The sequence below is a fragment of the Aethalodelphis obliquidens genome, unplaced genomic scaffold (genome assembly GCF_003676395.1).
Source record: "Aethalodelphis obliquidens isolate GAN/ISIS:26980383/991018 unplaced genomic scaffold, ASM367639v1 scaffold12, whole genome shotgun sequence".
Taxonomy (NCBI): domain Eukaryota; kingdom Metazoa; phylum Chordata; class Mammalia; order Artiodactyla; family Delphinidae; genus Aethalodelphis; species Aethalodelphis obliquidens.
The window spans coordinates 18,988,684-19,015,863 of NW_020837956.1; the positions used below are offsets into that span (position 1 = coordinate 18,988,684).

Below are 27,180 nucleotides of genomic sequence, written 5' to 3' on the forward strand. Positions count from 1 at the left end.
GAACCCCAGGAGTTGGGGACCATCTTCCGTCCAGAGTGTCAGTGGGGTTCCACCAGGGCAACGGGCCTGGAGAGGCACCAGGCCAATGGGACGCTACTTGTGGATGCTGGCTATGGGCGGCCCCGATCCTCTGCCCAAGGTGCCCGAGTAAGAGTCCAGCTCCTCTCCTCAGCCTCCCACGGAATGATGCTCTGCGGCCAAGCGTGTACCAAAGGATAAATGTGCTATATTAACATGAACACTGAGGACAAATGCACTGCAGTAGTAAGCACATCGTAGATACACAGAATATTCTCTATATAGTCTCAACATAGATACAAAATAAGTTATACTTGTTTTCGTTTTCCATCACAGTAGGAGCATGGCATACAAAGTGACTGAGTCAGTGGCTGCGAAGCAAGCCAAGGGAGAGACCATGAGGAAGACTGCAGGGCACCGAGAACGGTGGGGATTTGCCGAGGACACCGCGGACTCCCGGGGGTCCTGCAGGGAACACGACCTTAGACCTCCCAAACTGGCCTTCAGAGAATCAGCAGGAGGTCCCACTGGATAAGAGTTGGTGGCTGCATTTGAGCTGGGATGATTCAGGCTACTGGGTGGGAGGCAGAGCAGAGACAGAGGCAAACAGCACCCAACAGGCCAGCCCACTCTCCCGCTGGTGCTGTCGGGCTTCTGCGATTTTAGGAACATGGGGAGCGTCGCCGGAAGGCACGGTTTGCTTCTGTGCTGTGACAGATGGCCAGACTGATGGCCCACCAGATGCTGGCTGGCCCTTCTCCCTCGCCAGCCCGCTCCGGGAGGCCACGAGGGGGCTGTGTGCTCAGCTTATCTGCCGCGGTGTATCATCAGCCAGAAACGCTGGGATCCCGCACATCATCCCAGCAGAGGGCAGTGTCTGTGGCCCTCGCCCTATCACATGTGAGTTCTGTGACCCTGGGAGGGTCACCTGAACTCGAGTCTCAGGCTCCTCTCTGCAAATTGGAGGGACTAACACATACTTCCTCGGAGCGTGGTGAGGACCACATGGGATAATATATATAAAGTGCCTAACACAGCTCCTGGCACTCAGAAGAGGCTGGATAAATGTGAGGCGAGTACAAGCATCGATACATAGAGGCCAGGTGGGAAAAAATATGAATGTCCCAGAATCTGTGGAATAAAACCCACCTTGACTGGCTATGAGAGCAGAGGATGACAGAACAGTTTCTTTGCTTTCTTTCCCGCCGAGTTTTTCCTTTCTCTCTCTGGTTCTGGGATTCTTTGAAGTGAAGCGCAAGCAGGTTTCAAAGCCAGGCCTGCCAAGGCAGTCAGAGCCTAAGCCTGGGAGAGAACAGGGCTCGGGGCCACGTGTCTTCAAGTCTGGGGCTTGGTTCGCTGAGGACGCTTCCCTCCTCCCCTCCCCTCCCTGCCGCAGCTCCCCTCCCCTCCCATCTCCTGGCCCCAGAGCAGACTTCATATGAGGAAGCCAAAGAGGGGGGAGAAAGCACAGAAAAAAAGTGGATTGTCTATTAAGTGAGAAGCCTTTTCCATATGCTCTGAGTCCGGGGAATCTGGAGGTAGGTGGGCCATCTGTGGGTGAGTGAACTGCCCCCTCTGTGGGAGAAGGCGGGTCTCTGGGCAGTGGAATAGGGGAGGGAAAGAGGGATGGAGACCTAGGCTTGATACCTGGGACCCTGGGAGCACTCCGGTGCCTCAGGCAATGCCGAGAACTTGGAGATGTGTCCACACGAAGATCCACCTGGAGACCTAGGGATCACTGTCCCCTTATCCGCAGTGCTGTTCCCAACGTGTGTGTGTGTGTGTGTGTGTGTGTGTGTGATCGCCTCTCCCATCTCCTCTAACTCCTGCCTGCTCTGGACCTCCCCGCCCCCCCATCACTCGGTGGCTTTCCTCTTGGACGGGGGTATGAGGTGGGCGGGCAGCTCGTTGGGCAGCTCATGGCCCTCCAGCTTCACCTTGATGAGGTGGTTGGCCAGTGCGAACTCCTCGTCATCCAACATGCCATCCTTGTCGATGTCGGCCAGCTTCCAGATCTTACCCAGCACGCTGTTGGGCAGCTTGGAGCGCACCATCTCCTTCTTGGCATTGGCGCCCGTGATCTTGCCATCCACCGGGGACAGGGTGTAGAAGATCTCATCGTACATGGGTTTGTCCCTGGCCACCACCCACTCAGCATCATCGATGCCCTCCCCAGCCCCCTCCCCATAGCCGTGCCCGAAGGGGCCGTGCAGAGTGCCCTCAAATGCTCCGCCCTTCACTATCTGGGCGGGCCGCTGTGTCTCCTCCTGGCGCACCAGCACCATGAGCTGGGCAATGTCATGGGCCAGCATGTCGTCCACCACCTCCAGCAGCTTGCTTTTCAGTGGCTGGAATTTGCTGAAGTCCTGGGCCTGCAGCTGGTCCTGCAGAAAGAGAGAGAAGAAAGAAGGTGAGGACAGAAGACAATGGAAGGAGATCCACAAAAGATATGAGAGGAGGAGAAAAAAGGCACGTTGGCTCTTGGTGGATTTTTCAAGAGAGAAAATCGTTGCAGGGGCTGGAGAAGGAAGGGAAATTTAACCATTACTGGTCTGATTCATTTGGATTTCCTCCAGCGTTCTAGAAAGCAAATACAGTCAGCTCTCTGTATCCGAGGGTTCTGCATCTGTGGATACAAGAGGGCCAGCTGTACCTCACCATTTTATATAAGGAACTCGAGCATCCATGGTTTCGGTATCTGTGGAGGGTCCTGGAACCGATCCCCTGTGGTTACCGAGGGATGACTATAATTAAATTGCTCTTTAAGTTAGTTCTGGCTATTGAACAGTGAGTGGATCTTGAATGCTGTACCCCTCTGAGACTGAGTCATGCGGGTGTCTACTTCAATAAGGGTTATACTCAAGAACGCTGGAAGTGCTTTCACTACGTTAATTATCTCATTCACTCCCCCGTGACCTTCTGCAAGTGGGAAATCACATACTATCACTATTTAGGGAAGGAAAAATGGAGGCCTAGGGCAACTAAAAACAAATCATGGTAGAAGCCACAGGTCATTCCTAAGCCAGTAGCTCTTAATCAGGATGCTCTCGGGATTATCTGGAGAGAGTATTCTTTTTTTTTTTTTAACATCTTTATTGGGGTATAATTGCTTTACGATTGTGTGTTAGTTTCTGCTTTATAACAAAGTGAATCAGTTATACATATACATATGTTCCCATATCTCTTCCCTCTTGCGTCTCCCTCCCTCCCACCCTCCCTATCCCACCCCTCCAGGCGGTCACCAAGCACGGAGCTTATATCCCTGTGCTATGCGGCTGCTTCCCACTAGCTATCTATTTTACGTTTGGTAGTGTATATATGTCCATGCCACTCTCTCGCTTTGTCACAGCTCACCCTTCCCCCTCCCCATATCCTCAAGTCCGTTCTCCAGTAGGTCTGTGTCTTTATTCCTGTCTTACCCCTAGGTTCTTCATGACATTTTTTTCCCTTAAATTCCATATATATGTGTTAGCCTACGGTATTTGTCTTTCTCTTTCTGACTTACTTCACTCTGTATGACAGACTCTAGGTCTATCCACCTCATTACAAATAGCTCAATTTCGTTTCTTTTTATGGCTGAGTAATATTCCATTGTATATATGTGCCACATCTTCTTTATCCATTCATCCGATGATGGGCACTTAGGTTGTTTCCATCTCCGGGCTATTGTAAATAGAGCTGCAGTGAACATTTTGGTACATGACTCTTTTTGAATTTTGGTTTTCTCTGGGTATATGCCCTGTAGTGGGATTGCTGGGTCATATGGTAGTTCTATTTGTAGTTTTTTAAGGAACCTCCATACTGTTCTCCATAGTGGCTGAACCAATTCACATTCCCACCAGCAGTGCAAGAGTGTTCCCTTTTCTCCACACCCTCTCCATCATTTATTGTTTCTAGATTTTTTGATGATGGCCATTCTGACTGGTGTGAGGTGATACCTCATTGTAGTTTTGATTTGCACTTCTCTAATGATTAGTGATGTTGAGCATCTTTTCATGTGTTTGTTGGCAATCTGTATATCTTCTTTGGAGAAGTGTCTATTTAGGTCTTCTGCCCATTTTTGGATTGGGTTGTTTGTTTTTTTGTTATTGAGCTGCATGAGCTGCTTGTAAATTTTGGAAATTAATCCTTTGTCGGTTGCTTCATTTGCAAATATTTTCTCCCATTCTGAGGGGTGTCTTTTGGTCTTGTTTATGGTTTCCTTTGCTGTGCAAAAGCTTTGAACTTTCATTAGATCCCATTTGTTTATTTTTGTTTTTATTTCCATTTCTCTAGAAGGTGGGTCAAAAAGGATCTTGCTGTGATTTATGTCATAGAGTGTTCTGCCTATGTTTTCCTCTAAGAGTTTGCTAGTTTCTGGCCTTATATTTAGGTCTTTAATCCATTTTGAGCTTATTTTTGTGTATGGTGTTAAGAAGTGATCTAATCTCATACTTCTACATGTACCTGTCCAGTTTTCCCAGCACCACTTATTGAAGAGGCTGTCCTTTCTCCACTGTACATTCCTGCCTCCTTTATCAAAGATAAGGTGACTATTGGCTTCTCCCTGAGGGTTCTGACTCAGTAGGCACGGGCAACAGCTCCCCTCCTTGACTTCCCATGACCCCCACAGCACACAGTAAAAGAAATATGTTCCGCTTTGCATGTCTTTGCCATTTTGAAAGGTCCTGAGTTTCAAGCATCCAGCTTCTCCTTTGCCTCTATAATGATAAGACAAGAGTTTCCCGCTCCCACCCTGGCTCTGGCCACAGCAATCTCAGGACACTGGGATGAGGCCAGTGCACAGGGGACAGTCTCAGGACAAGCACACGGAGTTCACTGCAGAAAAATTCAGAAAACACCCACGGCTACATTTCAAGACAAGTGTGAGCCTGGGCATTCTCACCTCCCTTCTAGGGCAGGGCTGGACCAGGGAGCCTGGGGGGGCTGGGCGGGGGACGGTGGAGCTGACAAGCCTTTCTCCTGCCCTCAGCACAACCTCCTAAGGTCCCTGTCTCTCCCAGCCTGTCCACATCTAAGCGTGTTTGGTGGGCTCCCAACTAGGGGGTCCCAGTATCTTCCAGAGGATGTGAGGGTTGCTCCCATCAGCCCACACATATGCCCCCACCGGACAGCCATTTACATACTGATCCAGCATCCCTAACAGAAACTGACGTCAGACAGGCAAACAAGCGAGAAGGTGAAACCATTTATGTTGCAAAAGAATTCCTCACATTAAAAAGTCATATGGTCCCTTTCAAATGTCATCTTCCCCAAATGTTTGCTTACAGATCATTAAATTCTTAATACAAAGAGAAACTGAAAGTTGAAACAATTCTGAAATTAGTGACTGGCTCCCGGTAGGTGGTTATAGGAATGAATGCATACATGAACAAATGCATGCTTTGGATGTCTATTCTTTCTTTCTTTTTATTTTACTAGATAGGAAATTAAAAATGCGTATTTGGGACTATACTGATATTCTGAAACCCTAAAAGCAACAAGAGCAAAAACAATATTACTACTACATCTGCTGCTAGTTTTTCCTAATTTCCTAATTCTTAAAAACTTTTCATTTTTATATTTTATTTTTTAATACATTTATTTATTTTATTGTTTATTTTTGGCTGCTTTGGGTCTTCGTTGCTGCGTGCGGGCTTTCTCTGTTTGCGGGGAGTGCGGGCTACTCTCTGTTGCGGTGCGCGGGCTCTAGGCGCGTGGGCTTCAGTAGTTGTGGCTCACGGCCTCTAGAGAGCAGGCTCAGTAGTTGTGGCGCACTGGCTTAGTTGCTCCGCGGCATGTGGGATCTTCCCAGGCCGGGGCTTGAACCCGTGTCCCCTGCATTGGCAGGCGGATTCTTAACCACTGCGCTACCAGGGAAGCCCTTCATTTTAAAATAATTACATGAGAATTAATCATGAGAAGTTGCAAAAATTGTGCAGAGAGCTAGGTTCCTTGCGCTCATCAGGCAGCTTCCTCTACTGGTGACATCTCACCTAACTTGCTACTGCATTTTAAGAGCATAGTTGGTGCCAGGCCATGCTAAGTGCCTTGCAAATATTATCTGATATACGCCCACGATATTATCTGATATACACCCACAGTATCCATATAAGGTGGTATTTTTGTAGCCTCAGTATGTAGATGAAAAGAGAGAGGGTCAGAGAGGATCCAGTTAGTATGGTGTGGTAGTTTTTTCCTTAGACCTTGGACACTCCTGGGGTTTCTACTTGCAGGCTGTGTAAACATTACTAAAACCGTAGGCAGGTTAATTACCTTTGTAAACCTCAGTTTGCTCATCTGTAAAAGGAGGATGAAATGCCTACCTCAGAGGACTGTTTCATCCTAAAAGGAGGATGAAATAACTCCCTCAGACGACTTTTCACACATAAGAAACTATGTGTGACTGACCCTGGCCCAAGAGAGGGGCCCATGGTATGCTCCAAAGATGGTGAGCTCCTGGGCAGATTTCTGCTTCTCTGTGGCTTATGTCCCAAATTGCTCCCAAGGAGGAGCTCAGTGGTAAACTTAAGCAATAAAGGGTCAGGAGAATGTCAGGTGACTTGTCCTGTTTCACATGATGTGGTGGGGATTCCAAACCTGTGGTGGCCAGGACTGGGGAAGGTCATGAACTTGAGGTATCAGACCCCCGAACATCCTCTAACACTGCTGCCCACTGGGAGCGCTGGGGCTCCATGTTTCTCCCTGGGCCCAGATACGGCCCCTGTTGGGCCAGTGCCAGCCCAGCAGGAAGGGCAGACCCAGGGCCATCTGCCGGCCTGCCTACTGATTCTGGGTTGAGTTTCCACGCAGGGAATCCAAGGGTGGCCTCCTCCAAGCTCAGGCTGCTTAGCCGGCTTGCTCCTTTCCTGGGGCCCCAGACCCTGGTTACCTGCATCCTCTTCAGGTTGGGAAAGTCCCCAGGTGAGATCTGGTGCTCCCGCTCGATCTGGCCATAAATCTCGGCCAGGTTGTTCACCAGCTCCTTCTTCTTGTTGTCCTTTCCGAACATCGAGGGCATCTCCTTCTTCAGAGAGCTGATGATGTAGGCATGAACCTGAATAACAGGGGCGGAGAGAAACGTTCAGATGGAGACCTCAGTTCTTTCCTTTCCTCTAGGGTGGCTCTCACCCCATCTCTTCCCATCAATCCCCCCCACTCCTGCTCCTACTTCCGAAATTATTTCTGTCTCCATCCTCTTTCTCTCCCGCTGCTTGCAACGCATGTTGTTTTGCTGAATCCCAGGGAAAGGTGAGATTGTGGGGAGGGTAAGGTCAAGGCATAACAGGGATGGAAATTCTGGTGATGACGTTGATGAGGAAGACAGTAACAACAGCTGACGTGTACAAAGCACTTCTGAGGATGCCAGGCACTGTGATGAGGGCTTTTCCGTTCTTTACTCTTCTAACCCTTTCATTTTACTTATGTGGAAACAGGCACAGCACAACTAAGGGCCTTGCTGGGGTCGGGATGCACAGTAAACTGTGGAGTTGAGTCCAATCTGGCCATCTGACGCCAGGGCTTGTGATCATTGACACCACATTCTCCTGCTCTGCCCCCCTTCCCCCCGCAGGTCTTGCAGCTACCCCACCCCCACCCCAAACCATTGGCCCCGCCCATGCTGCCCATCCCCTCCACCCCCCCAGGTAGCCTCACCTTGGCCAGCCTGGCCCTCTTGATGAGGTCGTTCAGCTTGCGCAGGGCAGCGTTTCGCGGCAGACTCTGGATGTCTCTGAATAGGTCCTGCTCCTCGGCCTCAAAGAGCTTCCGGTTGTCTGGGATGAGAAGGGGGCGGGACCAGAAGGAGCCGATGTAGACCCGGATCACCTCTGGGGTGTTCACGATCTTCCCCAGGGACCACATGAGGGCCCCGTACACCCGCATCAGCTGCTGCGTCTCAATCTGGTCCGCCTTGTTCAGCACCACCCGCATCTTGTCCTCGTGGTTCTTGAGGGCCTTGATGACTTCTGAGAACTCATCAGAGATGTCCAGCTTGTGGGCGTCGAAGAGCAGGATGATGCGATCGACCCGCTCGGCGAACCACTCGAGGACTGCCGCAAAGTCGTACCCTGCGACACAGCAGAGTCAGGGGGCGGGGCCTTTGGGGCGGAGGGTAGGGTTTTTGGGGGAGGCAGCCGGTGCAGTAGAAATAACATGGACTTGGGAGGCAGATCTGGATTCAAATCCGGCTCCTCCACATTTTCACAATTTGGCCTTCAGCCAGTTACCAAATGTCTCTGAGTCAGTGTTTTTCCATCTATAAATGGGCATACTATCTAGTTCATAGAATTTTAAACACTAAAGATGCTCACAGCCCAGCACCTAGCAGCTGCTCAGTAGATGCTAGTTATTATTATTAACATCCTTATCCCCATAAAACACAGCCACCATCCAGCTCCCCTATCCTTGCTTACTGTATTTAGGAGCCAGGGGCCCTGCTGGAAAAGAAACTCTGGACATATATTTTGAATAAAGACCCAGAAATTCTTAACAAGGTCCCATGGTTCAGACCATGCCAATCACTGGTCTGGAAGAAATCTGAGGCTCTGACACACAACTTCTTCTCATGCCTGCTCATAAGCTCGCTTCATTCCTTATTCATCAGCTGCAGCCCCCAAATCCCCAACTCTTAAAACCACAAGGGGTTTCTTCCCTAGCATGGGACAGACCTCTGGCTGCCACACATTGGTTATCTGGCACTGAGCTGCTTCAGGTCAGGCTGGTTCCAGGACCCCCACAGCACCTGCTCTGCTCAACCCCAAGTAGCAGTGGATCTGGGAGGGCCTGGAGGGGGAGGTCATGCCAACAGTCTGCACCTTCAGCCTCATGTTCACTGACCCTTAACAGCTGGAAGCAGCTTCACCTCTCTGTGCCTCAGTCTCCTCTTCCATGAAACAGAGGACAGTACATGGGGAAGTGAGGCTCAGAGAGGGAAAGTGACTTGCTCCAGGGCGCACAGCCCAGACACAGCAGCACTGGGATGAGGGTGGAGGTGTTGGGCCTTCTGCTGCTCCCCAGTGCCACACCTCTGGCAGGAAGGTAGGAGCCCTTCCTTAGGCTCTGGTGGGATCGACGACCCCGGGTCCCAACATCACAGGCTTTCAGGGGCATAGACCCTGGGGCCCCAAAGCTCATTGCCCCCACTGAGTGGGAGACCCAGCCAACAGGAAGAAGCCAGCAGTTCCTGCCCTGCCTCACAGAGGAGGATCAGAGACCGGGGCAGGTCATCAGGCAGCTGCTTTGCAACTGAGTTAGATACAAGCAGCTCTGCTCGCCTGGAACGGTGGTCCTCAACTTGAGCGCACAGCGGAATCCCCCAGAGGCCTGTTACAACCCAGATGGCTGGGCCTACCCCAGAGCTTCTGGTTCAGTTCACATCATGACCTCATTTCCCCTTCGCACCACCCTCTGAGGCAGGCACAGTCCCACTTTCCAGAGGAGAAACCTGAGGTTCAGCGATGAGGGGAGAGCCAAATTGCTGGCATGTTGTGGGGGTCAGGGTTGGACCCCGCCACGGGGCCCTGGGGGCCCTGCACAGGCCGTGCTGGCAGCGGTCCTGCACCTGTGCCCCTACCCGCCCCGCCTCCCGCTCCCCTCCCGTCTCCTCCCTTTCCAGGGCTGGCTCCAGGCTATTTTTAGTCTCCCTCAGCACAGCCAGGTGGAGGGCAGCTCTCACCTTCTGAAGGCAGTCCGTCAGAGCCGTGGGCAGCAGGGCGGGCAGAGGGCTCAGAAAATCAGGGCAAACTCACTCCCGGGCCCCATCCACCCCAACCGGGAAAACAGGTCACGGCCTGGCTGCCTTGGCGCCTGGAACCTGCAGGCGTGCCCTCAGTTGTAGCTGGGGAGGGCAGGGGGCTCAGAGGCCTCTGGCCTTCTGCTGAGACCTGTTTCCAAATCTAGCCTGACAAGGTTTTGGCCGTGGTGGTGCAGACCACGGGGAGGGCAGCTGCGATGCGCCCTCCCTCCCTCCTTCCCTCCCTCCCTCCCGTACAGCAGATTTCAGCCCTCACTGCTCAGCACACCGGCTCACTGGTCACAGGCAGCTGGTGGCAGCAGCTCACAGCCGGCTGTGCAGCCACAGCAGCTAGCCCTGGGCACTTACTGACAGGGCTCAAAGCAAGTGGGTGAGATGTGCCCAGGACCGAGCAGAGGGAGGGCCAGGACCAGAACACAGGTCTTCCTGTCCTAAGCCCAGCACTCCAGCCAGCCCTCCACGGGCTGGGGGAAGCGAAGGGGCCAGAGAAGCTGCAGAGAAGAGGCTTCCGGCCCCTGAGCTCTCACCAACCCCAGATGGCAGCAGCCATGCAAGAGGAGGCTCAGCTGCAAAAGCGGACCAGCCCCCGCTTGGGGTGGGGCGGGAGAGTGACAGCAGCAGGTCAGGGCTGCCGGAACAGGCCTGCCCATGTCCGTTCCTGTCCTCACGGCTGGCTCAGGTGCCCCTCAGGCAGGCCCTTGCCTCTCTGCTCACCCAGGAATTTATCCTCCCCCCACCGCACAGGGAGCTGGGCGGGGCAGGGGCTGCTCATCCTGCCCAGCTTCCTCTGTGCCCAGCATGGTGCCCCACACACAGTAGGTGCTCTATCAGCATTTGCTGAACAGACCTGAAATGTGAGCCCTGTTCTGCCTTTTGCATCCCAGGGACAGTGAACAGGTCATCTCTGGGCCTCAGTTTTCTGGTCTCTGAATTGGAACCCACCAGACCCTGCCAGAGGGCGGCTGTGAGGATCCAATCAAAGAGGATGCAGGTGAGACTGCTTGCCTGTGACCCTGGCTGTTCCTATGGCTCTGCCCCTTTATAGAGAGCTCCTTCCAGGCACCAGTTTCCATGACTTGGGTGTGCTCTGAAGGGGTCACCCGAGGAGCACTGGCCCGGGCAAGCCCACCTCTAGTTTCTGCTCAGCTATTAATTTGCTGTGTGTCCTTGGGCAAGTAGCCTCCCTTCTCTGGTCCTTGGTCTCTTTGCCTGTCAATCCACAGAGTTGGACTGGAAGATCTCTGAGTTTCCTTTCTCAGTTCACAATTCCCTGCTTCTAAGACTGAAGGTATGAGGGTGGGGAGTACAGCAGGATGGATGGAGATTAGAAACAAGGAAGCTCTTGCAGGACAAGGGGAAGGAAGGCTGGGGACTGCTGTCTTTAATGCCCTGGGCTGCCTATGTGAAGCCTGCTCCTTCCTGAGAACAGGCAGATGGCTTCTGCGAACCTTTCTAGGATTTCAGAAGCACAGAGGCCTCCTATTCACCCTCCCACTTTTGCAAATTTTGTATCTCTGGCAAGGCTGGCTATCCAATTACCAACTGGGTAATGCTGGAAGCTTTCTCCCAGGTGTGGCTGTGAGGAAATGAGAACCAAGCAATGACTCCGTGGGCTTCCTCTGAAGCTCAGCCTCCCTGATCCTGGCTATTCAGAGCCTAGCAGGCTCCAGGCTGGGTATTTAATTATTTCTGTAGACTGGGCTTATGGGTATCCAAGAATGGGAGCATCTGAAAGGCACAGACGGGACCTATTAAGGAAAAGGGAACAGGTTGGCTCTCCCATTTATTCTCTGTGTGGCCTTAGGCAAGTCTGAACCTCAGTTTTTTCAGCTGAAAATGGGAATAAAAACGACTGACTGATGAGGGGTCAACGGTAGAACCATGGCAACAAGATAGCGGAGGGAGGGCCCAGACTCAGTCTGGAGTCTCTGCCCTGACGTCTAGGGTGATACGCCCCCTTTCCCTCGCTGGTCCTGGGAACGGCTCTGAGCCCCAGAATAGGAGCTCTTGAGCACCTGCAGCAGCCCAAGGGCTCATAAGGTATGGACTAGTGGGTGGTGGGAGATTCAGGCTCCAGGAGACAGATGGCGAAGCTGGCTGTCCTGGAATTGCGGGTAGCAAGTCTGCCGCCTCTGGAAGATCTGGTGTGCAGGCACCTGGAGCAGAGACTGGGCAGCCTGCAGGGAGCTAGGGCTCTCCCCACTGACCCCAGGCTCCAGTGGAATGGAAGGAAAGCACTTCTAAGTAATGCCAGGCAAGAGGATATCAATGAGACAAACATAATAAGTGCGGCAACTCCTTAGTCATCAACGAGCTTCCTTCACAGCCTGAAAGGCAGTGCAGGGGCTTCCCTGGTGGCGCAGTGGTTAAGAATCCACCTGCCAAAGCAGGGGACATGGGTTCAAGCCCTGGTCTGGGAAGATCCCACATGTCGCGGAGCAACTAAGCCCATGCGCCACAACTACTGAGCCTGTGCTCGAGCCCGCGAGCCACAACTACTGAGCCCGCATGCCACAACTACTGCAGCCCGTGCACCTAGAGCCTGTGCTCTGCAACAAGAGAACCCAGCGCACTGCAACAAAGAGTAGCCCCCGCTCGCTGCAACTAGAGAAAGCCCGCAGGCAGCAACAAAGATCCAACACAGCCAAAAAAAAACCCAAAGAAAGGCAATGCAAGGGTGCTGACAAGGCAGCACATTTCTTTGTATTTTCAGCCACACGATCTCATTCGATCCTCACAGTGCTCCATGTGCCAGGAGGTAAACAGGCACACACAGGGAAGGGAGAGGGAACAGAGAGGTTAAGGGGCTCACCCAAGCTCACACAGCCAGGTGGTGGCAAACTCGGGCCTAGGACCCAGATCCTTACTTCCATCTGCATTCCCTTCTCGGCTCAGAGCCCCGCAAGGCTGTAGCTCAGGGGGCTGAGCCCTCCAACCAGGCACTTACTTGTGGTGGGTACTTAAAAGGTCCCATCCTGCCCCCAAAAGCTTTCAAGGTATAAAGGCATTTTAGCAAAAGAGAAATTAGAAGGCATCAGTTTGCAAAATGTGGGAAAAGTTCAGATGACAAAGGCCACACTACTTGCCTCCCAGAAGTAACCTTGAAAAGGAGCCCAGCAGACTCATCCCAGGTCTCCCAGATGGCCACAAGTTGCCAGCGCACCCTCTTAAAGGGAGTCGGGACTCTGCTGCTCTGCCCCCGCGTGTGATGCCCCCAGAGGCCCCTAAGTGAGGATGCCAGGGATGGGAGGCTGTGAGGACCAGCCCAGACCCTCCGGGGTCCCCCAGGGGAAAGTTGTACATGAGAGTTTGCCCTCATTCCTCTTCTTTGAGTTCTTCCTGGGCAGGCAGGCCATGAGAACGTGCTGAAAAGCCACCGGACGGGGAAGCAGGAGAGCAGAATTCCCATCCCAGTTTTGTGACCTGGGCAAGTGGTTTCCTGCTCTGGCCCTCCTGAGTTCACCTGCACAGGAGGGGGTCCGCTGGGAGTGATGTGTGCAACGCGCCACAGGGTTGCTTTTCTAGGGTGGGGCCTGTGGGGATTTCTAGCTGAGAAACAGACAGGAAATGTGGTTGCCAAGTGTGAGGACACTCAGGCTTCCGGAGCCCTCCCACCTCTGCCGCATCCTTGCTTCTTCCCAGTAATGAGTCCTGGGCTGCATCCTGTCACTTCCAGGAACTGCCTCCCTGCCCCTCTCCCACCCACTCCAATGCATCTACATCCAGAGACAAGTGTGGGCCTGGGACTTCCCGGGCTCAGGTTCCTGGACGTCCCTTGCTTCTGCTCTGCCCCCAAGACACACACAGCCCCCCAGGTCCGGGCAGAGGGGCCACACTTTGTCCAGCTGTGGCCTAGGGCCTGACTGCTCCTTCCCGTGAAGCCTGAGGCCTGGGGAGCCCCCTGGGAGCAGCTGGCTTTCCAGAATGTGGCACATCAGGCCTCGGCCCAGAGGTGGCTCTGTGTGGATTTGATAACGACGCCCTGGCATCAGTCTCAGCGAGTGGAACGTGGGCTGGATTTCAGGCTTAATACACCCCTCAGTCGGGTGCCCTCCTGCAGGGCTGTGCATGGACTGTCCACGGGGCCCTGCCCGGCCCTGGGCTGGAGGAGAGCCAGAAGCACCAAATCTGTGCTGCGGCCAAACCCAGAGTTCCGAGAACCCCGGGCGAGAAGCCACGCAAAGCGCGTTTGGTCCTGTGCACACACTTGTGTGCATGTGTGGGGAGCGGGGTGTGGAGGGAGGTGTGATGTGTGTATATGGGGGGTGCATATGTGTATAGGTATAAACTGAACTACTGAGTTCTACGGCTGATTGTGAAAGATGAGGAGGGGGTCTTCATACTGGAAACTTTTCTCATTTGGGGTTCCCCTGATATCTGAGGGTGTCTGATCCCTGCCCCCCACCCAACTTTCCTGGTCTCTGTGGAGTGCTGGAGTCAGCACTGCCCCAGGCAGACGATGCAGGACCGGCGGCCCAGCTCTCAGCTCTTGTTTTTATCACAGGCTACTTTTGCCAGCAACTGCATTTATAGTCTAGAATCAGGAGGGCAGAGAACAAACTGGTCTGCCTAGATACACACAGGGCTATCACTTCTCCCAGAGGTGGGGTGAGACCTGGTGGTAGTCGGTATGGGGTGGGAGGCAATAGGAAGGGTGGGCAAGAAGAACAAGCCCCCAGTTTGCAGTAGAGCAGCCACTGAGGTCCAAAGATAAAGTCAGGAGAAAAGGCAGAGGGATAGGAAAAGAATGGAATGGAACAGAAGCTGAGGAAGGCAGGACTCCCTAGGAGCAGGGCTGCCACGTACAGCTGCATAGGCTGTGCACTGCACAACTGCAAGGAAGGCCATTCACGTAGATTACCCTGGGGTCGTTTAACAGGGTGACCCTGGATGGCAGATAAAGAGGAAAGAAGGGAGCTCACTGTGATCCAGACCCAGAGCTGATGTCTGTGTTTCCATTACCATCTGTGGATCTCACGAGGTCACGCGATGGGTATCATTACCCCTTGTTATGCACGGGGACATTAAGGCTCAGGGGAAAAATGTGACCTGGAGACCCACAGGTTCTAAACGCCAATGCTCTAAACTCCCAGTCCAGCGCCCTGGAATCCCCGAAGGCTGGAGTCCTCTCTGCACCCACCTGTCAGGCTGCACTAGCCTTGTGTGGCCACCCACCCCCTGGGCAGTTCAGGTGGAGAACTTGGGCTGCTCGCCAAGCCTTCCTCGAGGAGATATAGGCCGTCTGTGTGAAACAGTAAATGCCCTTTAGGCCTGAACTCAGGATGAACTTGGAGGAAGACTTACGGCATGAGGGTAGAGACTGGTCAGGAGAGAGGGAGTATCTAGGGAAACAAATAGAAACAAGACAGAGAGCCACCCACGCTGCACCCTCCCCCCCGACCACGGGGCCCTGAACAGGGTGCCAGGGTGCTTACAACGGGCAGGTGGGCCAGAAGGAGATGCTCCTCCCCACAGGGCCGTGGGTTCTACGCCCCCCTCGCCCTCACACCCCCCCATGCACCTCGCCCTAGGCACGTGCAGGAGGAAGCAGACAGGCACCTGAGGTCAGTTCAGGGCAGAGTCCTGGCTGCTGCGGAGCGCTCTTGCCAGTCCAAAGCCTTCCCTTCCCGGAAGCTGCCCTCTGCGTGCCGAGCTGGCTCCTGCCCAGCTCCCAGCTCCAGGACTGGGGTGGCTGTGGCTTCATCAGCTTTTCTTCCCAGCAATACGGCATGCGGCATAGAAAGGGTTGGGGGCTATCTGGGGCACACAGCATGGTGTGGCAGGAGAGGCTGGGGGAGGGGAGCTGGGAGCTGTAGTTTCAAGATTTTTACAATATCCATCTAGCATTTTAGAGCTAGGAAAAAACCAGTGATGATGATGATCTATAGCACCTCATGTTTACTGGGGACTTGCTGTGTGCCAGGTAGGAGGCTTTTTACCTGTATTATTTCTTCAATCCTCAAACAACCCTAGAAGATAGAGGTATGTCCCCTACTCTACAGATGAGCCAGCTGAAGGAAAGAAAGCCGCCAGGTCACCCTGCCAGGAAGCGTCAGAGGCAGGCCAGGACGCTGGTGGTCTGGCTCCTGAGTTCCATCTCCCGACCCGCATGCCAGCAGCCTCCCTCAGTGAACAATTCCCCACATCTGTCTGGAATGAGCAGTTTTCAAGGGCTTTCACATACCCAGCTCCCAACTCTCACGCCCCAGAGCACACTGCCATCCTCACGCTGTTGGCTGGAGTCCTCTGCAGGCACTTGTCTCCCCTGCAGAGCTGCAAGCTCCTGGGGCAGGGACAGCAGGAACTTCAGAAGCGAGCCAGGGTCTGGCCCATGAAGAAACCCAGTGAGGTGCATAATGCAGACACTGATGCCTCCACTTCACAGATGAGAAGACTGAGGCTAGCTGCCTCCTGAGCTGCAGTGGACCCAAACCCATCTGCTGACCCTCGCCTGGGATGACCCCACACAGCACACGAGGCAGCAGCGGCTCATCAAGAGACAGCAAGGCCCCGGGAGCCTCTCTCCTGGTATGGAAGCCAGAGAACGTACCAGAAAGGACACAGCACAGAGCCAGAGCCAACCCTACCAGCTGCCTCACTTACCTCGGCTGATCCTCTGCTTCTCCCCGGAGAGGATGCCCGGCGTGTCGATGACGCTGATGCTCTCCAGCACGGGGTTGGGCAGCTGAGCGCACACGAACCTGCAGGGGTGGGAGGAGAGCCGTGGTGAGCCGCCGTCCTGTCCTTGCCTCTCAGGCACCCTCGTTTCAGCCCCATGCCAACCTCTCCTGCCCTGGGCAGAGGTTCTGAAGCCTGGCCGCCTTCCAGTGCAGACTCCCAGTCCCAAGCTAGACTCAGCCCCAGTAGTGGGCCCAGGATCTGTACTTCGAGGAAGCTCCCGGGGTGGTCCTAAGGCAGCTGTGGGCCTACGTTTGTGAGCCCCTGCTGTCGGGGACACCAGGATGTGCAGCCCTCGATCCCTGCCTCCAGGAGCACAGTCTGGTGGAAGAGCAGAGGCATGCATAAGGACAACCACGATATGGGTGCGATGGGAGCAGCGCCCCCAAGGGAGGTCAAGAGAAGGGCTCGGGAGATCCAAGGTGGAAGGAAGCCTTCCTGGAGGAGGCGGCACTGCAGCTGGCCTCGAAGAGTGGGGCACACCACCCAGGAACGTTTATCTGGGCTTCTAAAAGGCTGTGCAAATACCAAACATTGCTAGTAGGATAACAGTCAAGGCTTATTCAAGGAAATATTCCCAGTATCACATCCCAAAGTCTCCAAATACAAATTGGTAAACCTAAGCTAGATCCTTCTGACTTCAAGCCTTCTCTCTTAAATGCCATTTTTGGTGGAAGCCAGCAAGGTGTCTGACCATCACAGGTACAGTTCACAGTCCCATAGTCTCCAAGAACAGACAGGGAAGGGAGCCTCTGCTACCCAGTGAGGTGGCGGCAGAGACGCAGGTTAGCGGATGAGGCTAGGGATGCACGGGAAGGAGGGTCCGGGAAGCTTCTCAGAGGACGCAGAACCTGAACTGAGACCTCAAAAGATGGCCAGCATTTGCCAGGTGGACAGGGGTGTGGGCAGGAAGCCAGTGTACATGCGTGTGTGTGTGTAGCTATGTGAAGATACAGACGTGCACAGAGGGGAGATTGGAATTATGCTGCCACAAGCAAAATGGCTGGAGTAACCAGAAGCTGGAAGAAACACGGAAAGGTCCTCCCCTACAGGCTTTGGAGGGAGCAGGGCCCTGCCAGCACCTTGATTTTGAACTTCTGGCATCCAAACTATGAGTCAGTAGTTTTGGGGGGTTTTTTTGCGGTACGCGGGCCTCTCACTGTTGTGGCCTCTCCCGTTGCGGAGCACAGGCTCAGCGGCCATGGCTCATGGGCCCAGCTGCTCCGCGGCATGTGGGATCCTCCTGGACCAGGGCACGAACACGTGTCCCCTGCATCGGCAGGCGGACGCTCAACCACTGCGCCACCAGGGAAGCCCGAGTCAGTAGTTATTTTAAAGCCACTCAGTTCGCGGTCATTTATTCTGGCAGCCCTAGGAAACTAATAGAAGCAGGTGTAAATGCAGCGCAGAAATGAGGGGCGGGGAGAGAAAAAGAGGGGGTGAGGGAGTGTGTGTGTGCGTGTGTGTGCGTGCAGGCACCATTCCAGGAGAGCGCTCATCACTGGGCTGGAGCCCCTAGAGATGTGCCAAGACAGGGAGGCAGGGCCTGGATCACAAGGGCCTTGAAGGCCACATTAAGAGGCGTGGACTTTATACTGAGGGTGGGAAAAATCCATTGGAACATTTTAAGCACAAGAGTGACACAGTCTGATGTGATGGTTGTCAGCATGTCCAGTTCAGTTCAACAAATATTTACGAAGCATGTGCTGTGTTTCTGGCACTGCGCTAGATAGCGGAGGCAGGAAAGTCCATGGTACAGCCCCCGCCCTACCGAAGCCCATGGTTTTCATCGTGCCTAGGGCCCAGCCGCATTCTGGTCCTTAGGTTCTAAGGCACACCCCAGGATTCCTCAATACATTCCACGTTTTGCTGAAGCCACCTTGAGCGGGGCTGCTGTCACTTGGTGACCAGAAGGTCGTGTACATGGGGCTGGTGTTTGGGGCCAGGGCTGCGGTTGAGGTATCACCCAGGCTGGGTGCATGGAGTGAGAAGGGCAGGGGGCTGAGGATGACGCCAGGTCAGAGGAGCCAGAGACCAAGGGGACCAAGGTCTGCTAGGGAGGCAGGAGGAGGGCCAAGGAGCTGAGAGGGGCTGGTGGTTGAGAGAAACCAATACCCAAGAGAGATGGGGTAAGGTGAGGATGGAAAGTGCTCACCGCTTGCCACTGAGAGGTCGCAGATGACCTTCACACGGGCAGCTGTGATGGGGTGAAGCCATGTTCCACAGGTTGGGGGACAGGAAGAAGTGAGGAGGTGAAGCCCTGAAACTTGGCTGCGACAGCAAAGCAAGGGGGTAAGGGCTAGTAGGGCCTGCTGCAGGGCTTGCAAGAGGAGATAGATAGTTCCAGGCGGGGAAGGAGCCACGGGAGGTGGGAAGCTGTCAGAAAGAGTAACTGACAGAGCCGTCCCTGGGCAGATGGCCTGATGCACGGGTCGGGGGTGCAGGGGCGCAGACCTGAGGGGAAAAGAGAGGACTCAGCTCTCTGCAGGCTGCGTGGACGGCAGGGGCGGGGTGGGCGGGATGGGACTGATGCAAACGAACTCCCTTTACGGACAGTTTAAAACAAACCAACTACAGGGAATCCATGGATACGGGCTTCCATCTTCTCTAGAATAGGAAGCAAGGTCACCTGCCGAGAGGGGGGCCTGAGGTGTCTGGAGAAGGCGTGGAACACCCACAGAGAAGGGGAGGGGAGATGTCAAGGGCCGCGAAATGGGATCACGGGGCAGCAGGCGTCCGGGGTAGCCTCCCTGTGTGTGTGCAGTTGCAGTGAGGCTGGTGGCACATGGAGGGCCCTCTCCCACCCCAGCCCCGCCCCAATCCTGTTATCCCTCCAATGGATGTGCCTGACAGATCCCCAGCCAACAGTTAATCTACACATCTGTCACCCAGCTGTGGCGCGCTCCTGTAGAGAAGCGCGACCCTTACGGTGCTGTCTACGTACGCAGTGCCATCTATGTATGTCGTAGTGCTTCTGCATTAAGCCACATTCTTTCAGTCCGCTGTGTGTATGTGTTTGTGTGTATATATATATTTTCAGTTTTCTCTGCCTGGAATATCCTTTTTTTTTTTTTTTTTAACCCTTTTAGTGTGATTTCACTCATGATTGAACATCCGGTTCAAATGCCAACTTTTCCGCAAAGTCCTCTTGCCTTGGAGGAGGACATGACTATTATCCTATTTTACAGATCAGAAAAGTGAGACACAGACCAGTCAGGTAACCCGTCTAAGATCGCGGTGCTATTTGGTAGGATGTGAACCCAAGTCGGTCTGAAGCCAAAGCCCATAGTCTTTACCTTTACTCTAAATGCCTCAGTTAGAGAAAGTAGTTTAAACATTTTTAAATGCGATGCAGATGCAAAGTTGTGGTGTGGATCTACGTAACAAGCGTATCAGGGGATCAGCCTGCATTCCAGTTAAACAGAATAGTGGGAAGGCCTGGGCCAGCTTGCCAAGCAGTCTCTAGAGCTTCCTCCACTCAAACTGACCCAATGGCCCTGGTGTCTGCAGGCTGACTTGTCCCAGGGGAGGTGACTTGTCCAAGGTCACAGAGTGAGTTTAGTAGGAGGGTCAGTGCTCAAAGCCAGGGCTTCTACCTTACGTCCAGTGTTCCTGCCACCAAGTAAAAACAATATCTAGGAACAGAGAGGAACCTTCCTTTGCCTCCTGTCAGTTGGATGCAAAGCCCTTCCGTAGTTTAGGCAAAAGCTGGGAACTACACAGAGTAGCCCTCTCTGCTTTTACTGGAGGGAGGTACACATTAGAGAAATGTGATTTAACTAGTTGAACCCTTCCCCCAACTCGATCGGGAGAAATCAGCTCAGTGTTTGCAGCTCGTGCATCCCTAATCAATGGTGGTTTCATTCCCAGCAAGAAGGGGACAATCGAGAGAGATTCCAGGTCTGGAAAAGGTACAGAGTTTCCCAAGACCCTGCCCCGCCCTTTCACCTCTCATACTCCAAGAAAAGAGAGCTCCCAAGGCCTGTGTGTGTTCCCTCTGCACTCACCTGTTCAAGAAGGCATTGCCAAAGGCGTTCAGTTTCCTGAAAGGTTTCTTAGGATCCACCACCAGGGCATTCCCGGGGATAATGCCCTCCATCTCTCCCTGCATCACCGCAATGAAAGAGTCCGTGGTCGGCTCGGGCCCAATCCTCATGCCTGGGAAATCCTGTTCCAGCAGGTACCTGGCAGAAGGGAACACAGTCATGATGCAGGGATTCTATTCACAGATCAACACCGCGTGCCTACCACAAGGCAGACGGTGTGAGTCATGGCAGAGGGGCAGATCCAGAGCAAGGAGATTTCACAGCAGGGAGAGATATTCACTGACGGGGAACCCAAAGACCTTTGGGAGGAGGTGGGATTTCAGTTGAACTTAAAATAACAAATCTGTCCTTCTCGGTCCGTATCTTTTTCCCTCCATGAAGCAGTGCCGGGGTGTGGGGCAGGGGGCGCGGGGAAGAGCAAGGTTTGGGCTCAGAAATAAAGCGTGGCTGGCTTGAAACTGATTCCCACACAGAATATTGTAGACTTCACAGCTATAGGGAGTCTGTCAAAGTCCCTGCACACAGGCTTGGTTAGAATTAGAGCACCCATAGGCTCTGCTGGCCACCCATAGGCTCTGCTGGCCACCCATAGGCTCTGCTGGCCACCCACAGGCTCTGCTGGCCACCCATAGGTCCTTATCTATTTATCTGCTTAGTCAGTCATTTAATGTAGAAGTAACTCGTACATAATACAAACTGTGTGACAGGAACACTATGACAAGTGCATGTCCACCCCACCCTAGACTTTTGGTCCCACCCTCTAGCACAGGTACCAGGCTGTGGCCCCAGGGGACAGGTACCTCTCTTTGCTCCAGGCCTGGGCAGTGAGAGCCCAAGGCCACTGCCCTTCTCCACAGCTCCCTTTAGAGCACATGGTGAGCCACAGAATGAAGAGAACAGGCTGGAAAGTCAACCAGGCCCTTTGGAAGGAGCTCAGGACAGCTTCGAGCCCACAAAGCTTAAGGTTGGAATGCGGGTGAAGGAGTCCAGAACTGCCCGGGGTTGGGACTGGCCAGAGAAGAGTCCCAGGGGCCATGATGGACAAGAGCTAAGGGGTGTGTTGCCCAACAAACGCAGACCCTTGGGTGAGCCCTCACCGTGTGCCCAGACCCTCCCCCTAAACCTTGCGGGCCAGTGTTCACGCTCAGAGGGAAACATCAAGGAGCCCTCAGGAGGAGAGATGGCAAGTCAGAGGCTGCTGGCTGGGGAGAGAGCCTGAGACCTCCAGGACCAGCGTCCTCAGCTGGCTGCCCGTGGAGCAACCGTGCAGCTCCAGCTGCCGGTGCCGGGGCCCAGCCCAGAGGTTGTGACCCGCCGGCTCAGGGCAGGGTCCTGGCGACCGGTCCTTTTCAGGAACTCCCCAGTTGATTCTGATGTGCAGCTGGGGTTGACAACCTGCTCTAGACCCTGTCATTATCCTGATGACACCACTGACACTCAATAGCATGTCCATGCCGTACAGCGCACTCATCACTTTGAGAACGTATCTCTTTCTGGCTTCACCACACCCCTATAGGTAGGTACAGTCGGGCTCTGCGTATCCGCGGGTTCCACATCTGAGGATACAACCAACCGCGGAGGACCCGTGGTTGAATCCCAGAATGTGGAACCCGCGGATCCGGAGGGCCGGCCGTACTGTGCCATTTTACATAGGGGCTTGAGCATCTGCGTGGGAGGTGGGGTCCTCGAACCAAGGTCTGCGGAAACTACCAAGGGACGGCTGTACTGAGGAAACCCAGGCTTTGAAGGGTTCCCTCAGTACAGCCGTCCTATTCGCCCACTGTTAACTCTTGAACGTGACGGAGCTGGAATCCAAACCCTATCAATCTAACACTAAACCCTTTGCTCTTCAACTGTCTTCTACCCCGAGGAAACGCTCTCTGCCCACCCTGTGCCACCCCAAGGTGGGTCTGCTCTGCCCAGCGAGTGGCAGCCGGGGGCACTGGCTGGGGTTTCTTCCGGCTCATCGACATCCCTGTGTGTCCTGAGCTGTTAGTTTACTCCGTGCTTGCAGGGCAGTTCAAGTCAGGTTGCCACGGGCTCCCTCCCCGAGGAGCTGGCAGGGGAGCTGCTGCGGAGGGGCCGCTGCCCAGGGCCACCCCGCCTGCACCGGGGGGTTTAGGTTGCCTTGGGAAGCCTCCCATCTCCCTGCAGGATCCCAGTCCCACATTCTGGGTGTGAAGACAGGATTTCCTCCCATCAGAGGACCATTCTGAAAGCTGGATTGGGGTGAGGATAGATCACCACAGCTGCACTTGGACGACGCTTCAGGTTTTCTCAGACGCTTCTGCTTCAGGGTTTCGGGCGAGAGACAGGGAACCTCAGGGCCTGGGGCCAGCAGACCTGGTTTCTCTAACCTTCAGAAGGTTCTCGACCTCTGCAAACCTCAGCACTTTCCTCTGTAACATGGGAGACCATTGCTGTGATTTATTAAGCATCTGTGATGTGCCAGGTACTGTTCTAGACTTTCCATGAATTGTCTCGTTTCATGTCACGTTGCTGCTGATGTGAGCACGGTGACCCTTATGGTCAAATGGGCCTCATGGGTAAACCCACCTCATCAGGTGTTCTGAGGGTTAATAAGTTACAGACCTTAAGCACATAAACCAGTACCTAGAACCTAGATCATCATCCCATTTTACAGAAGAGAAGATAAAGGTTAAACTATTTGCTGCAGGTTACGCAGTCAGTAAATAGCAGAGCTAGGATTTGAATCTAACACTCACGCTCCTAACCACTGCATTCGCTGTCTCCCTTCCTGCCTGAGGTATCTCCTCGACCAGGAAATGCAAATGGGCTGAGCACCCCCTTGGGACTAGAAGGAGCAGTGGGACAAGAAGGCCACAGAAGAATCTGGTTTGGCAGGAGGCCGGCCGGGGCCAGGCCTTGCGGGAAAGGTTAGGCTTCAGGGCCCACAAACCCAGGAACTGCTCATCTCCATAAACAGCTGCCCTTGGGGTTCACACTTCGGCCTCAGTGGGTGGGACGTGGCAGCAGAGCTGTTGCTATCAGGTGGCCCAAGCAGCGCCAGGCCCACTGGATCTACAAGGATATTCTTGGGACTTGAAGCAGTTTCATGAGAATCAACACCGTGATCTGGAAACCCCATCCACGCTTGCCCATGTGCAGGGAGCACCTGTCCCAGTGGGTGCTTGGGTGAGAAGCCCCAGGCAGGGGGTGTGGCACGGGCAAATTCTGAGGCAGAAGGAGGGTGGTGGATATCATCAAAGGCTTCAGGGACAGCTGAAATAGACAGGGGTGGAAGCGAACAGTCTGAGGCACCCTTGAAAATGCCCAGCCTGAACAGGGCCAAGCAGCAGTGGGGAAGTACCTTCCTGACCCAGGCGTCTCAGATTTCATCCCTGAGATGCACTGTGCTGGCAGGCAAAGGGTGATGCACCCCAGCATAGCGGGGGCCACTTCCCAGGATGTTCTGCAGCTGCAGCCTCAGGCGGCCCAGCCAGGGCCTGGTGGCTGGAACTGCTGTCCTGCCTCCTCGGCTAAACCCACATGACCCCAGGTTTGCCGACCACACATGAGTCTGGAGAAATACAGAGTTCAGTGAAGCCAAGAGCAAGGCCAGGGATGCAGTCAGGCCAAGCAGAGAACCCAGGGCTGGGTAAATTCTCAGGGACGTTTGGGTACGGCCTGCAGCCCCAAGTGCCCCCTTAACAAAGCCACCACTGTGTCCAGAAAGGAAAACCTATTGAGGAATATCATGGCTGCTTCTCTATGGGGAGCGATACAGATGGCCTCTGTTGCCAGGCAAAAACATTCCCAAGGCAGTGTAAAAAAAGACAAGTTAATTCAAGCCTGGGGGAGAGCAGCTGAGATGGGGAAGCAAGAGCATAAGGAGGGGCTGATAGGCTGAGCACCTGCTGTGAGGCAGGTGCTGCTCTGCGACCTTTCCCTGAATTATCCCACTTATTCGGTCCTAGAAGCGCTGTGGGATGGCTGAATTGTTTCAGTTTCGCAGGTGAGCAAGTTGAGTTGGAGGCTGCCCGAGTTCAGGGCCAAATGCAAACATTTAGAGGCCCAAAGAGCTGAAAAGTTTTGGGTCCCCCTTCCTTGCTATCCCATGTAAAATACATACTAAACCATAAAATGGGCATAGGGAAGTCCTACGCAATTCAGATTTTACCCATGAGGCCTACTTTTGTCCGTATTTTTCTTAAGCAAACTCTTTCCTCACATTTCCGTCATCTTTTGGTGTCCTGCTTGGCTGGCAATCTAAGCATGTGGCTTGCATTACTGGTGACCTAAGCACCCAGGGTAAGGCGTGGAGCCAAGAATCTTAACCCAGTCTCCAGGGTACCCATCTCTGCAATAGCGGGACCAAACCTCCCCTCTGCTGGGGCAGCATCCAGGGCGAGGAACAGAGGGCCGGGGCCACAGGAAGTACCACCAGAGGCCTGGGCTGGCTGGACCCTCTGCCTCGGCTCAGTTAGGGAATGCGCCTTGGTGGGCGTCTGCTTCATCACAGATATGGCCTTGGACAAGTCCCTCAAGAGCCCACTGCCTCAGTTTCCCCAGTTTATAGAGCGGGGCTAATCCTGGGTTTCTAACTAGCTCAGAGGGTTAGAGTGAAGGTTTTGAGATGACATACATGAGTTTGGGAAAAGCAAAGGCTACACCAGACATGCGCCCACATTGGCAGAGACAATAATTAGAGAAAACAAACGTCTCATCACTGCCTGTAAGAACTCAGCGCATTTCTACCTGGACTGCAAATCCAGGGCCCTCGCCGCCTCTGTGAAAATCCACATAGCTCTTAATTTGCATATCTTCAGGTAGACGCAGAAGGCATGTATCACTTTCTGCCTGTGTTACAGGTACTCGTGTTATATATCTGTATCTTGGTTTGTTTTGTTTCTGGTTGCGTGTGGGATCTTAGTTCCCTGATCAGCGATCGAACCCATGCCCGCTGCAGTGGAAGCGAGGGGTCCTAACCGCTGGACCACCAGGGAATTCCCATATATATCTGTATCTTTGATCTCTCTAAGCCTTGTGTACTTGAGCTTTAAAATGGGGTCAAGACAATAATGCTTGTCCTGTCAGCCTCTCGGGGTTCCGGGGATACCGTAAGTCACTCCATGGACACAAAGTGAGGTAGGAGATGGGGGACTCAACGGCTGAGTTGAGGTCGGAGTCAGCTCTGTGCTCCACGGAGCAGTCGCCGCTGCCCCTGGGGCGCAGCAGCCTCCACCAGGGATCAAAGTGACCCCAGCACAAAGGAGACCAGTGGCGAGACTGTCAAGCCTCCCACTAGCCTTGCCTTGTCTGCCCACCCCTGCGACAGGCTGGCCTGAGTGACCCTATGAGTTGTCACTATTCGTATGTTAGAGACAAGGACACTGAGGTTCAGAAAGGTTAGACCTTCCAAACATGGTCTCTTGGCTGGGAACTGGTGGAGCCTGGGTTCTGCCGAGCCACCCGTGTTCTTTCCGTGGCTGCGTTCTGCTGTCAGTGGGAGTGGGATGGAGCCCTTCCCCAGAGGTCCTTCTCCCAATGGCCTCCACACCTGACTCTCAAGGCAGATCTTAAGCCGGACCTCAGGCAGGTGGACCCAGTGCCTCTGCCCTAGGCCCTCTGCTCCCTTGAGTAACACTCAAGCCTTGTAAGAGGCAGGTGGATTTCCAGCTAGTCCCACTCAAGGACCAGCAGATCAGAGCCCTGGCAGGAAAAGGACATCCATGGACCTCGGAGTGGGGACAGGAGTGAGGACTTGCAGGGGCTGTGGCTGGCAGGATGGGCCTGGCAGAGGTCAGTGGGCCTACCTGGAATGGAAGGATGGCCCCTTCTCCAGCCCTTCAGCTTTCCAGAGAATCATCTTTCCTGGGTGGTGATGCTGCCATGAGGCCTGGGCATTAGAGATGCCAGGGAGATGATGGGAGAGGGTACAACCACAGGCAAATGCTGCGTCACCTCGGGGGGAGGATGCAGAGAGCCCCCTGAAAAAGTGGGGGAGGTCGAAAGGGCTGGCTGAGCAGCCCCCCCGACTGGCCCACCCCACCATGTGCTCATTCATGGTTTAGAGTCCGGGTCACGCTATAGAAGAGCCACAGGTGACCCTCAAGATCAGCTCAGATCTCCCTGTGGACAGCCAGGCAGCTTAGCTCCAGCAGCCCCGGGCCCCATACCCAGTGCCGCCGCAGCCCAGCGAGGCCTCCCTGCGGCCCCTGAGACGCTGGGGACACTGGGCCTTCCAGTCCCTGGGGCAGCCAGTTATTCACCTCCATGACCAGGGGGCCAAACGGTGAGAGAGAGGAGGGACCTGAGGCTTCAGGCCAGAAGGAGGAAGAGTGAAGGGAGAAAAACAGCAGAGGAGGGAGGGAAGGCTGTCAGGCCAGAAGGACACAGAGCTACTGTACTTGGAAGAGGCAGCCTGTGTTGAAGGAAGCATCCACCAGCCAATTTATTGTTTATTACCCTGGGTTGCCGGGCCTTAGGCCAGGGAAGTTATTTCAGGCAGAGGTCATAGCACATTAATTAGTTGTTAGAAGAATGTCCTTTTCTGTATGTTCTTCCTGAGACAAGAAGTAGACCCTTAAGCAAGTACATATAACTGAAAGTGGATGGACACTCAGAGCCGGGGAGTGAAGAAGGCAAGTCTGCTCCCGAGGGGAAGGTCCCTCACAGGTTCAGGCCGGAACACAGACCTGAATCGCTGTGTTCAAGGCAAGAAGCAGGGATGGGAGAGGGCGT

General features: G+C 54.0%; 1 protein-coding gene across 1 annotated transcript in view; it reads right to left on the reverse strand.

The window, feature by feature from the left end:
• Positions 1-204: 204 nt before the first annotated feature.
• The window catches only part of EHD3 (EH domain containing 3), a 31,067-nt gene continuing 4,091 nt past the window's right edge, over positions 205-27,180 (reverse strand). The window contains exons 2-6 of the mRNA XM_027113461.1: positions 20,437-20,613; positions 16,355-16,452; positions 7,654-8,066; positions 6,890-7,054; positions 205-2,402 (exon numbers count right to left, since the gene is read on the reverse strand). Of these exons, the coding sequence (XP_026969262.1) occupies positions 1,875-2,402; positions 6,890-7,054; positions 7,654-8,066; positions 16,355-16,452; positions 20,437-20,613 (1,381 nt within the window). The 3' untranslated portion in view covers positions 205-1,874. The remainder of the gene's footprint in view (positions 2,403-6,889; positions 7,055-7,653; positions 8,067-16,354; positions 16,453-20,436; positions 20,614-27,180) is intronic.